The sequence below is a fragment of the Capricornis sumatraensis genome, chromosome 9 (assembly GCF_032405125.1).
Source record: "Capricornis sumatraensis isolate serow.1 chromosome 9, serow.2, whole genome shotgun sequence".
Taxonomy (NCBI): Eukaryota; Metazoa; Chordata; class Mammalia; order Artiodactyla; family Bovidae; genus Capricornis; species Capricornis sumatraensis.
In genome coordinates, this window is record NC_091077.1 from 39972776 (window position 1) to 39986083 (window position 13308).

Here is a 13308-nt window from a genome sequence, read left to right on the forward strand (position 1 = left end):
GATGCTGGGAGGGGTTGGGGGCAGGAGGAGAAGGGGACGACTGAGGATGAGATGGCTGGATGGCATCACTGCCTCGATGGATGTGAGTGTGAGTGAACTCTGGGAGTTGGCGATGGACAGGGAGGCCTGGCGTGCTGCGATTCATGGGATCGCAAACAGTCAGACACGACTGAGTGACTGAACTGAACTGAACTGAACACAACATTGTAAATTAACTATACTTCAATTTTTTTAAAAAGATGAAAAAAAATTACCCAGAACCTGCTCACTTCTGCTATAGTCTGCATTTTTTTCCATTGTGATCCAAGTGTCATCATTTCTCATTTGAATTACTATAGGATTTTTGGGTGGATCATACAGAGCGCTAAGTTGGTTCTCCTTTTTCTAATGGAGAGGGCAGTTCGTAACTCCTCATTACTCAAAACCCTATCTCTTCACATAGCCTATCAAACCTTATGAGATGCGGACCTTGTTTTCTAGCCAGCTCTGCCTCAGCCTATCCCTGGCTCGCTTTGCTCTAGAACACTGTCCTCAGCCTTTGCTCAGTCATCCCTTCTGCCTAGAACATTTTGTATCAGTAGCCAGACCCTAAACTCTCCCAGGGCTGGGCTATGCTCTTTCCTTTACCACTGTGTGTGCATTCCACCCACTTGGTTGCCAAAACCCCACAGGCTTTAAGGATATGAGTGCAAGTCTCTTGGAAGCAGTATGACTGAAAAGAGATTTTTGGTCCAGTGTGTTCAGGGAGCTATTTGTAGAAGACATGACTCAAGAGATTATTGCCCAAATCCCTCCAGAGCTCTTGAACTAAAAACCTGATAGAAGCCAGTTTCTGCCAGGGTTTTATCCTCACACCTCATCTTTGTCCCAACTGAGTTAGGAGATAGATGGGCCCAGGGTTTGAGCTGCGGGAGTTTGTCAAACTGGAATTTTATTTTTCTTAGACACTCGAAGCACAAAGTTATGGCAGGATCTGAACTGTGCTGGAGTAAAGAGATAAGAGGACCACATCTCTCATTCCTGAGGTCAAGGAAGTCTCCTCAACTACACATATGCAAAAAGACTCCTAAGGAGAGAGGCATCATCCCATAATATGTGTTGTCATAGTCATTTTAGCCTTTGCACTGGAATCCAGCTTAGCAAAAAGATGCACATGAATATCAGGGAGGGTCCTAAGGAAGTTCAGATGTGGAAAAAAGAAGTGAGATATTTGGCCAGAGGAGAACCAAGACCCAGAAGATCTGTTCCTAGATAAATTATAATCCACCTCTTTACTGCGCTCCTCCTCTTTAGGGAAGATGCCCATACCCTTTCTCTCCAGGTGTGTATTTCTGCCTTGCCTCTGTCTTAAATAAATTTCTCTCTGTGCTCTTGCACATGTTGTGTTGTGCTAATAATAATACACTTTGTACTTGTTTTTACAGTTTTTACCTCCGTAAAATATTCTTGCTTTCAAATGGGGCAAGATCCAGAGCAACTTTGCTTCTAGCCTCTCTACCCTGGTGGATTAGCATCTAGAATTTCTGGTTTTCATCTAGACTACTTAGGTTCAATTCCTGGGCAGGGAACTCAGGTCCTGTTTCAGAACTGCTAATTGCCATCTCTCTGAGATCATAACCTTGGTGTTGATGATAAAGAATCAAGCTGCCCACCCCCCCAAATGGAATGACACACTTGTAATCTCTTTACCTTTCATGATGTTATTCTTAGAGGAAGACTATGAAGAAGTTCTAGTCTTTACACACTGATTCTTATATTTAATGAACAATTTCAAGAAGGCACGAGTCTCTTTCCATTGTTTAATAACAAAAGAAACATGTCGGGCTTACTTTATTGGTGCAGATGATAATGTGAAGCCCAGAGAATGGAGTAACCTTGTCCAAGGTCACACAGTTCCTACAAGTCAGACTCCATCTCTGACCTTTGCATCACATTTCAGTGAGCAATGAATTTTATATTGATTCTCCTTCCTCACTTTTAATATGAATTCAGAAGAAAGACTGTCCCTAGGAATTCTGGGGAAATGGTAAATAATATATATCTATGGGTCTTCATAAGATGAAAATAGAGGTGCTCATGGAGGAAAGATTCATTGTGAAACTAATTACTACTATCTGTTTCCTTGACATCTTCCATTCAGTGTTTTCAGATTGCTCAGCTCATAGCTTCACCCCAGCCAGGCAGAGGGTTCAATTTGTTCAGAAGAGGAAAGCAAGCCACAAAAGAGTCTGAGCTTATAGAGGAAGGAGAAGAACAAGAGAGGAAGCCCCAGAAGGGTGGGCATGTCTGTACTCTCTATCTCCCCTGCATCTTCTGCATCTTCTTCAAGGCCCTCATTACCTCCTTGTTCCTCAGGCTGTAAATGAGTGGGTTGAGCATTGGGGTGAGGATGGTGTAGAAGATGGAGGTGGCTCGGTCCCCTGCTGGAGTCCTAGCAGAGGCTCTCTGCATGTAGCTAAATATGGCTCCCCCATAGTAAAGACCCACCACAGCCAGGTGAGAGGAGCAAGTGGACAGAGCCTTCTGTTTCCCCTCAGTGGAGGTCATGTTAATTACAGCCATGAGGATCCAGGCATAGGAAGCCACAACGACCCCCAGGGGCAGCAGCAGCATGATCACACAGCAAGCATAGATGAGGTCCTCAAAGAGGGATGTGTCTGCACAAGAGAGACGCAGCACGGCGGGGACCTCACAGAAGAAGTGGTCTACCTGGAGAGAGCCACAGTAGGGGAAGCTGAAAACCATCCCTACATCAATCACACTGTCAGCCACTCCACGCATCCAGGATGCCAAGGACATCAGACAGCAGGCCTTCCAGTTCATGAGCACAGGGTACTGCAGGGGGTGACACACAGCCACAAACCTGTCATAGGCCATGACTGCTAGGAGGAAGCACTCAGCGCCTCCTACCATGACCACTAAGAAGATCTGAGTGGCACAGCCACCCCGAGAGATGAACTTACTTCCCGAGAGGAAGTTGGCTGCCATCTTGGGCACCACTGCGCCCATTATGGTCAGGTCCATGATGGAGAGCTGGCTGAGAAAAAAGTACATAGGAGTGTGCAGGCGCCTGTCAGCCTGGGTGAGCAGGAGGAAGAGGATGTTGCTGGCCAGGGCTGTAGCAGAGGCCAGAAGGACAAGGGAAAATAGGAAGAAGTCATATGGTGAGTAGCTGAACAGACCCAAAAGGATAAAGTCTGATAGCGAGGTGTGGTTCCAGATATCCATGACCTTGACCCTGAGGGAAAAATAAATGAGTAAACATCAAAACGAAACAACTTACCTGGCATCTCCATCATATACGTAAACTGTCTCTTGTTTCTTCTAGAGGACGGTGCCCAGCTCTCTGTCTTATCCCTGTCCTTTCCCTCTGCAGTGAAATCCTTTCCCTCTCATTTGTCCTCAATGGTTACCAAACAAGATTTGATCCTTATTTCTCCTGAAAACTAGTTAGTACGCCCCCAGAGAAAGGGGCCTAAATAATGCAAAGGGAGAGAGAGAAGGGATTTTATGGCAAATAGCTATAGGTTTAGGAAAAGTGGATATAGATTTAAGACTATGAGAGTATTGGAGTTTTCAATAGAGAGTAGGAGAAGGAAAAGTGTATAACAGATGTAAGAATAAATGCTATTAAAAATATAAGGCTTTCATTTTCCCTTCCCCCATTTTCTTAGAGCATTTACTTTAGAGAAATTTGTAAGTTATTTGACTCTGAAATGTACACAAACATTTAAAAAGTGAAATCATCTTCTAGCCAGCTTTCAGACCCAGTAGTGTCTTTCTCAAAAACTTGAGCCTCCAATTAAAATGAATTAAATAATTTTAAAAAACTTGAGATCCATACCTTTTCATTGCAATCATCCAGGAAGATAGAGCCCCTACTTCCCCGGCTCTGTAGGAGGGCAGGACCCTAACTTCAGCAGGCACCTTGCTCCAAGTTGCAGAATTCTCTCTTGTAGAATGAGAGAAGTTTATTTTCCTTTGAATAAAGCCATTTAACCAACACAGTCACTCCAATTACCAGGTGAATCTAGAATGAACTTTGTGTGCCAAATGGTGCTGTCAAGTCTCTCATTTGAGAACTGGTTACTGTTTATCCTGAGAGCATGAATATAATGGATTATCCTTGCCTGGATGTAGAAAAGAGTGATATTTTCATGTCTTTGCATTCACTTAGCAGATCACCTATAATGCACATCACATTCTGATTTAATGTTTATTCAAAAATAAAGCTGTTTTTCTTTCTCTTATACCTTTTTGGAGGGTTTTCAGGGTAGGAAGGAGGTTTAGTTTTTGTTATATTTCTAGGGTCAGAAAATTGTGGCAGTGGGGAGAGAAATCCCAGGATATAGTGAATTACACAAACACACCAGCTCCTGGTGGCTCACACGATAAAGAATTTGCCTGCAATGCAGGAGACCTGGGTTTGAACCCTGGGGCAGTAAGATTTCCTGGATGAGGGCATGGCAACCCACTCCAGTATTCTTGCCTGGAGAATCCCTATGGACAGAGAAGCCTGGCAGGCTGCAGTCCATGGGGTCACAAGGAGTGGGAGATGACTGAACAATGAAGCACAGCCAGGCAAGGGAGCCAGTGGACAGCTCGGGTAGGTAGATTCCATGATCAGCACAGGCAGGAACACTGCAGTGACACAGACACATGTGTGGCAGAGGCACAACAGACCTGTCTGCCCACTTTGTCTCAGTTCAGAGGCTGGAGGACAGATGATCAATGGTAAAAATTTTCCCCAAAAAAACTAGGATTACCATATTTTGGTCTCTGATGCTGATAACATTTGTCACTTGACAGCAAGGAAGCATCTCTTTGTCCAGCCTGATACTATAATCTGAAGTCTGAAGTGAAACTAACTTCACATTTCTGGGTCACATTCAGTCCCTTATCTGTCAGTTCTTCCCTCACCTGCTTCAGCACCTACCACCCCTATTCCTTTCCCCATAGTTCATCTTTCACTCTGACCTATAAATCTCAACAGAAATGGGTTAAACCCAAGCAATATACAAAGATTTAGTCCTCAGGGCAATGCGTGAGCAAGTGGTGACCTGAGAAATCCCCTCACAGACTCTCCTCCAACTCCATGGCTCCAAATAAAAATTTGTAGAACTAACCATCCAAGACGTTCTTCTGCTTCTTACAAAACTGATGAGCTCATGCCCCAGGTTTATATCTCTAGTTGCAGAGCAGATATCTTGGGAGACCCAACTCGCTCATAATGACCCCAGGGAATAGATAGAACCTCCACCCCAAGGAAGAAGCCAAAATTAATGACATGGCTTCAGGATAAAGTTCATTCCCCATAGCCCTGGCTCTGAAAAGCACCCCAGACTCCCTTCTAAGCAAAGGAAGGGCCCATCCATTGACATGTCCACCTACACTTCCCTCAGGACTCTTAACCCTCACTTCACCCATGGGAGCTAGGAGAGAATGTGATCACCACTAAGTATCAGAGTGAATATCTAGCTGCATTCTGAAAGTTTGGTCATGGATGATGAAGTGGTCCCTGGTCAGTTAATCTATGACACTTGTACTCAAGTGATGTCCTATACCTTTATGGACTTGATTGTTGTTTTTTTTTTTGTTTTCCATTCAAGAAACTATATTTGTGCACTATGGAATGAAACAAAGAGCAGCCACATGAGGAAAGCAAAGGGTCTTTATTCAGAGCTTTCGATAGCAAAAGGGTCAGCCACTGTTACTTGCATTTTGGCAGAGGCACAAAGGCAGAGGAGTGGGAAAGCTTTAGAAAAAGAGAAGCTCCACATATGTCCTGATTGGAGAACACTGGTGTGGTGAATCTATTGGCAGACTAATCAAGAACACCATTATTGGTAGGGTACACATTTGGCTTTTTTTTGGTTAGCCTTAACTTGGAAGTGGAGCAAAAAATTAGGGAAGTTGTCAGTTATTAATCAAGCCTTAGACATTTGGGGCCTATTGTTACAGAAGCGATTGTTAAGCTTCCTATATTGTTACCAAAGTGAACACTCTATCTTCTACAAGACTGACTTATAAAAGACTGCCTTCCTGGCTGGACTGTTTATTATTGACAAAAGGGTTGATTTCCTTGGCAAGTTCTTGCAGTTTTTGGGTTGGAGTTCTTATTTTATATATGGTCCATTGTCCATATGTTCAATCTCTCAGCAGCTATAAATGTGAATATCACACTGCTGCATTTTAATATGAAAACTGTTAAGAGAGAGTTCTAAGAGTTCTCATCACAAGGAAAAAAATTTTGTATTTATATGAGATGATAAGTAAAGTTAATTAAATTTTGTGATAATCTCATAGTATATTTACATCAAATCATTATGCTGTACACTTGAAACTTATACAGTGCTATATGTCAGTTATATCTCACTAAAACTAGGAGGAAAAAAAACGCTCACCATAAAGAAGGTTCTACCCACTCCAGCACTCTTGCCTGTAAAATCCCATGGACGGAGGAGCCTGATAGGCTGCAGTCCTTGCAGTCGTGAAAAGTCGGACACAACTGAGCGACTTCACTTTCACTTTCATGCACTGGAGAAGGAAATGGCAACCCACTCCAGTGTTCTTGCCTGGAGAATCCCAGGGATGGTGGAGCCTGGTGGGCTGCCATCTATGGGGTCGCACAGAGTCAAACACGACCGAAGTGACTTAGCAGCAGCAACAATGCTGAAAGAAAAAGGAAGAAAAAAAGAAAAAGTATGGGTAGATACAATGGGTTACAATTCATCCATTAAAAAATAAGGAAATCCTGCCATGTGCAACAATACAGAAGAATCTTGAAAGCATTCTGCTAAGTGAAATACATCAGACAGAGAAAGACAAATATTCCATGATCTCACTTATATGTAGAATCTAAAAACAAAAACAAAACCCCTCATAGAAACAGTTTCTACTGATTGCCAGAGGCTGGGAGGTGGTGGGTAGGGGACACGGTGGGAGAATTGGGTGAAGGAAGTCAAAAGGCACAAATTTCCCATTATAAGATAAGTAAGTTCTTGAGACGTAAGGTACAGCATAGTAACTATAGCTAACAGTACTGTAGTGTATATTTGAAAGTTGTTAAGAGAGTAGATCTTAAAATTCTCAACACAAGGAAAAAACCTTGTAACTATGTGAGGTGATCACTCGCTCGCTCGGTTGCTTCAGTCGTGTCTGACTCTTTGCAGTCCTATGGGCTGTAGCCTTCAGTGGTGTCTCAGATTCTTTCTGTTGCTGTAATAAACGACCACAAACTTGGTGGCTTAAAACAATTTCTTTTCTCTTACAGGTATAGAAGTCAGAAGTATAACATTAGTTTCATTGGTTTAAAGTCAGAAAGCTGGTTGCTTCTGAGGTCTCTGAGGAAAAATTCTTACTTTGTTCAGATTCTAGTGGCCTCCTGTATTTTTTTATTTCTGATCCCTTTCTCTGTCTTCAAAGTCAGTAGCATATCATCTTCAAATCCTTCAAAGAGCTTCCATTGTCTTATCTCTTCCTTTTACAGTCAAATCTTCATATCCCTCTCTTTTGTGATTCAATTTAGGGCCAGATAACTCAAGGCAGGGGCTTCCTTTGTGGTTCAGTGGTAAAGAAACTGCCTGCCAATGCAGGAGATGCAAGTTCAAGCCCTGAGTTGGAAAGATCCACTGGAGAAAGAAATGGCAACCCACTCCAGTATTCTTTCTTGGGAAACCCCATGAACAGAGGAGCCTGGTGGGCTATATATAGTCCATGAGGTCACAAACAATTGGACGCAATAGTGACTAAACAACAAACACAGGGCAAACTCTCCATCTAAAAATCATTATCTTAACAAATTCAAAGTCCTTTTTACCATCTGTATTCATTTCCTGGGACGCTGGAACAAAGTAATGTACACTGGGTGGCTTAAATGACAAACATTTATTATCTCAGTTCTGGAACTAGAAATCTGAAATCAAGGTGCCTGAAGGACATGAAGAAGAACTGGTTCTGTGCTTCTCTCCCTGCTTCTGCTAGCATCAGGCATTCCTCGGCTTTAAAATGGCATTCTCCTTGTGTCCCTTCACATCATCTGCTGTGTATGCCCATCTGTCTCTATGTCCACATTTCCCTTTTGGATAAGGACATCACTCATGTTGTATTTGAGTCCACTCTAAAGACCTCATCTTAACTTGGTCACCTACAAAAGACCTTACTTCCCAATAAGGTCGCATTCACAAGCAGTGGGGACTTCAAATCTTCATGATTTTTATTTATAAAAACACATGTATAAAAAGATACAATAATCATAAGTAAAATAGATACATAAAATGCCTCGTGAATAAAACAGTGTTAATGACAGATTTGTTCATAAGAATGAAATCAAGAAGGACCCTGTGTTACTGAAAGCTTGGCCTATCTTTGCACCAGTGCTGAGTCAAATCCCAGAGACAGAGTTTTGGATAGAGTAAAAAGCTTTATTGCTTTACCAAACACTGGACTTCTGCCCCCAAAAACTATGTATCTCCACCCCAGAGAACCTGATGAAGGGTTTTATAACAGTGGATTAAAGGTGGGGGTCTCTGACAATAGGGTGTGAACCTCCTTGGATTCCCTTAATCTCATCTCAGATGGTCAGTCTCCTAATCTTCTCTGGTCCCTTTAATCTTGTATCAGTGGTTTCTTGGCTGTTCCTCCCCTGATTAGCAACTGTTTGGAACTCAGGAAAGGTCATAATGACTGGAGTCTTGGTGGCAAGAGATGGGTGACAGAAAGACCTCTGTGCCTGGGAGCCCCATAGGGCCCCACCTGCAAAGCTTTCTCAAGGGTAGATCCCCCATGTCCCCTATCTCTTATTTGTAGAAAAACTTTAGCCTCCAGACCCACATATGCTGTGTGGAGTTGAAACACTTTATTTTTCACCAAGCATTTATAAATATTTAAGTGAAAGGGAGGAAAATAAATAATAGATTAACATTCATAACATTAAACAAAGCAAATTTTGCTGTATTTAACTTTTAATGAATTCCATTTGAACTGTGAGTCATCAAGAAAGAAACCTATTTGGGAATTTCTTTCACATTCCAAGAACTCTTGAAGTTACCCACTTCTCCTCACCCACCTCAGCTGCCCCACCCATCTCAGTCACCATCAAGGGTGACTCTAACTACAAAATAAATCTCCAGAAGTGGAATTCCTGGGCCTAGCAATATATTTTACATTTGGGGAGATATTGCTAAATTGTCCAAAATGTATGAGAGGCTCTGTTTCTCCAGTAGAAGCATCCTCTTGCCCAATCCAAATGGTCAACATGGACCCAGGGCAGGGATGTAGTTCTGCTGGGGTCAGAGCTCCACACAGCATATGTGGGTCTGGGGGCTTTGACTTTTGCTAACTGTTGCTAACCCTGAGGCTGCAGTTTCACTAAAGGGTGATAATCCCAAAGACTGAGAGGTTTATGTATTTATTTATGAGAGATTAGATGGAGATTGGACTTTCCGGCTCAGATGGTAAAGAATCTGCCAGACGGTGCTAGTGGTAATTAACACATCTGCCAATGCAGGAGACACCAGAGAGGTAGATTTGATCCCTGGATGGGGAAGGCCAGGACAACCCACTCCAATATTCTTGCCTGGAAAATTCCATGGACAGAAGAGCCTGGCAGGCTACAGTCCATAGGGTCACACAGAGTCAGACACGACTGAAGCGACTTAGCAGTGACCGACACACACAGGTGGAGATTAATGTAGTCGCTTCCAGGCAACAGCACCATGACAAACTCCTTAAATTCCTTGTCTGATGTCCCCTCTGTCTGATGATCTAGACAGAGGAACTATAAGAATTTGGTCTGTTCGACTCATCCCTTTTGTTTCCTCTTTGTTTTCCATTCTAGAAGCCACTCTCTCCAATCATGGCAAGAGAGTATCAGAAGTGCCCAGAAAGGTTCTTAACTTTCACAGGCTTTGGGTTGTGGGCAGACCTGTGTGTACAAAGTATGTATGTGTGCATGGGAATAGGGAGGAAGTGGGACTCAGGAGTTGGGGAAGGAGAGTTCTTTATATTGCTTTTATAATTAAAAAAAATAACACAAGACTATGTTTCTGTGTTTATTTCTTCATTACACTCACAATCTTATTGGTATTTGTTGTCATCAGGGAAACAGAGCAGAGGGATAGAAGTCAACTCTTCTTGGGGACTCAGGGATTTCTTCCTTAATTATATTAATTCTAATATCTAAAAGTTGGATCCCAATCCTGTTTCCAATCACAGAGAACTCTGAAAATAGATAAATTTATCTGATGCAAAATCAGCACCTAAATAGACAGATCTTTAAATGAGGTAAACAACATGGCAATAAAACAGATAACCTGGAAGAAATGGACAGATTATTAGAAAAGTTCAATCATCCAAGACTGAACCAGGAAGAAATAGAAATTATGAACAACCCAATTACAAGCACTGAAACTGAAGCTGTGATTAAAGGAAAAAATCTCCCCCAAAACAAAAGCCCAGGACAAGATGGCTTCACAGGAGAATTCTATCAAACATTTAGAGAAGAGCTAATGCCTATCCTTCTAAAGCTCTTTCAAATAATTGTAGAGAAAGGATCACTTCCAAATTCATTCTATGAGGCCACCATCATCCCGATACCACAACCAGACAAAGATAACACAAAAAAGAAAACTACAGGCCAATATTACTGATGAACATAAAATCGTCAACAAAATTTTAGCAAGCAGAATTCAGCAACACATCAAAAAGCTCATACACCATGATCAAGTTGGGTTTATTCCAGGAATGCAAGGATTCATCAATATATGCAAATCAATCAATGTGATACACCATATTAACAAATTGAAAGATAAAAACCATATGATCATCTCAACAGATGCAGAAAAGCCTTTGACAAAATTCAGCACCCATTTATGACTAAAACTCTTCAAAAAATTGGCATAGAAGGAACCTACCTCAACATAGTAAAGGCCATATATGATGAGCCTACAGCAAACAGCATTCTCACTGGTAAAAAACTGAAAGCATTCCCCCTAAAATCAGGAACCTGACAAGGGTGTCTGCTTTCACCACTATTATTAAACATAGTTCTGGAAGTCCTAGGTACAGCAATCAGAGAAGAAGAAGAAATAAAAGGAATCCAGATCAGAAAAGAAGAAGTAAAGCTCTCACTGTTTGCAGATGACATGATACTGTACATAGAAAACCCAAAAGATCGTATCAGAACATCACTAAAGCTAATCAGTGAATTTAGCAAAGTTTCAGGATACAAAATCAATGCACAGAAATCACTTGCATTTCTATATACTAACAATGAAAGATCAGAAATAAAAATTAAGGAATCAATTTCATTTACCATTGTAGCAAAGAATTAAATACTTAGGAATAAACTTACCTAAGGAGACAATTGGAGAAGGCAATGGCACCCCACTGCAGTACGCTTGCCTGGAAAATCCCATGGACAGAGGAGACTGGTAGGCTGCAGTCCATGGGGTCGCGAAGAGTCGGACACGACTGAGCGACTTCACTTTGACTTTTCACCTTCATGCATTGGAGAAGGAAATGGCAACCTACTCCAGTATTCTTGCCTAGAGAATCCCAGGGATGGGGGAGCCTGGTGGGCTGCCGTCTATGGGGTCGCACAGAGTCAGACATGACTGAAGCGACTTAGCAGCAGCAGCAAGGAGACAAAAGAACTGTACATAGGAAATTATGACACTAATGAAAGAAATCAAAGATGACATAAACAGATGGAGAGATATTCCATGTTCCTGGATAGGAAGAATCAATATTGTGAAAATGACTACACTGCCAAATACAATCTACAGATTTAGTGGGATCCCTATCAAATTACCAATGGCATTTTCATAGAACTAGAACAAAAAAAATTTCACAATTCATATGGAAACACAAAAGACCCAGAATAACCAAAGCAGTCTTGAGAATGAAGAATTGAGCTGCAGGAATCAACCTTCCTGACTTCAGATTATACTACAAAGCTATAGTCATCAAGACAGTATGGTACTGGCACAAAAACAGAAATATAGACCAATGGAACAAGATAAAAAGCCTAGAAATAAATCCATGTACCTATGGGTACCTTATTTTTGACAAAGGAGTCAAGAATATATGATGGGGCAAAGACAGCTTCTTCAATGTATGGTGCTGGGAAAACTGATCAGCTACATGCAAAGGACTAAATTAGAACACTTCCTAACACCATACACAAAGATAAACTCCAAATGGATTAAAGACCTAAATGTAAGACCAGAAACTATAAAACTCTTACAGGAAAACATAGGCAGAACACTCGATGACATAAATCAAAGCAAGATCCTCCATGATCCACCTAGAGTAACGGAAATAAAGACAAATGTAAACAAATGGGACCTGATTAAACTTAAAAGCATTTGTACAGCAAAAGCTTTTGTACAGTAACTATGAGCAAGGTGAAAAACACCCTCAGAATCGGAAAAAATAATAGCAAATGAAACAACTGACAAAGGATTAATTTCCAAAATGTACAAGCAGCTCATACAACTCAATACCAGAAAAACAAACAATCCAATCAAAAAGTGGGAAAAAGACCTAAACAGACATTTCTCCAAAGAAGACCTACAGATGGCTAACAAACACAAGAAAAGATGATCAACATCGCTCAATATTAGAAGAATACAAATCAAAACTACAATGAGTTATCACCTCATTGTCGAAAATGACCATCTACAAACAATAAATAATGAAGAGGGTGTGGAGAAAAGGGAGCTCTCTTGCACTGTTGGTGGGAATGTAAACTGATACAGCCACTATGGAACAAGGTATGGAGATTCCTTAAAAAACTATGAATAAAGCCACCATATGACTGAGCAATACCACTCATAGACATATACCCTAAGGAAACCAAAATTGAAAGAGACACATGTATCCCAGTTTTCATTGCAGCACTATTTACAATAACTAGAACACGGAAGCAACATAGATGTCCATTGACAGATAAATGGATAAAGAAGTTGTGCTACATATACACAATGGAATATTACTCAGCCATAAAAAGGAACACATTTGAGTCAGTTCTGATGAGGTGGATGAACCTAGAACCTATTATATAGAGTGAAGTGTTTCAGGAATAGAAAGATAAATACCATATTCTAACACACACATATATATAAAATTTAGAAAAATGGTACTGAAGAATTTATTTACAGGGCAACAGTGGAGAAACAGACATAGAGAATAGACTTATAGACCTGGGGAGAGGGGAGGAGAGGGTGAGATGTGTGGAAAGAGAAACATGGAAACTTATATTACCGTATGTAAAACAGATAGCCAAGGGGAATTTTCTGTATGGGT

General features: G+C 41.3%; 1 protein-coding gene across 1 annotated transcript; it reads right to left on the minus strand.

Annotated features, from left to right (window-relative positions):
• Positions 1–2295: 2295 nt before the first annotated feature.
• LOC138085251 (olfactory receptor 2M4-like) lies at positions 2296–3228 on the minus strand. Its single transcript, XM_068979491.1, has one exon. It carries the CDS (start codon positions 3226–3228, stop codon positions 2296–2298), a length of 933 nt encoding a protein of 310 aa, XP_068835592.1.
• Positions 3229–13308: the final 10080 nt, after the last annotated feature.

What these genes read in the sequence shown, in the direction of transcription:
- LOC138085251 (XM_068979491.1), bottom strand. Translation starts at nt 3,228, where the DNA reads ATGGATATCTGGAACCACACCTCGCTATCAGACTTTATCCTTTTGGGT.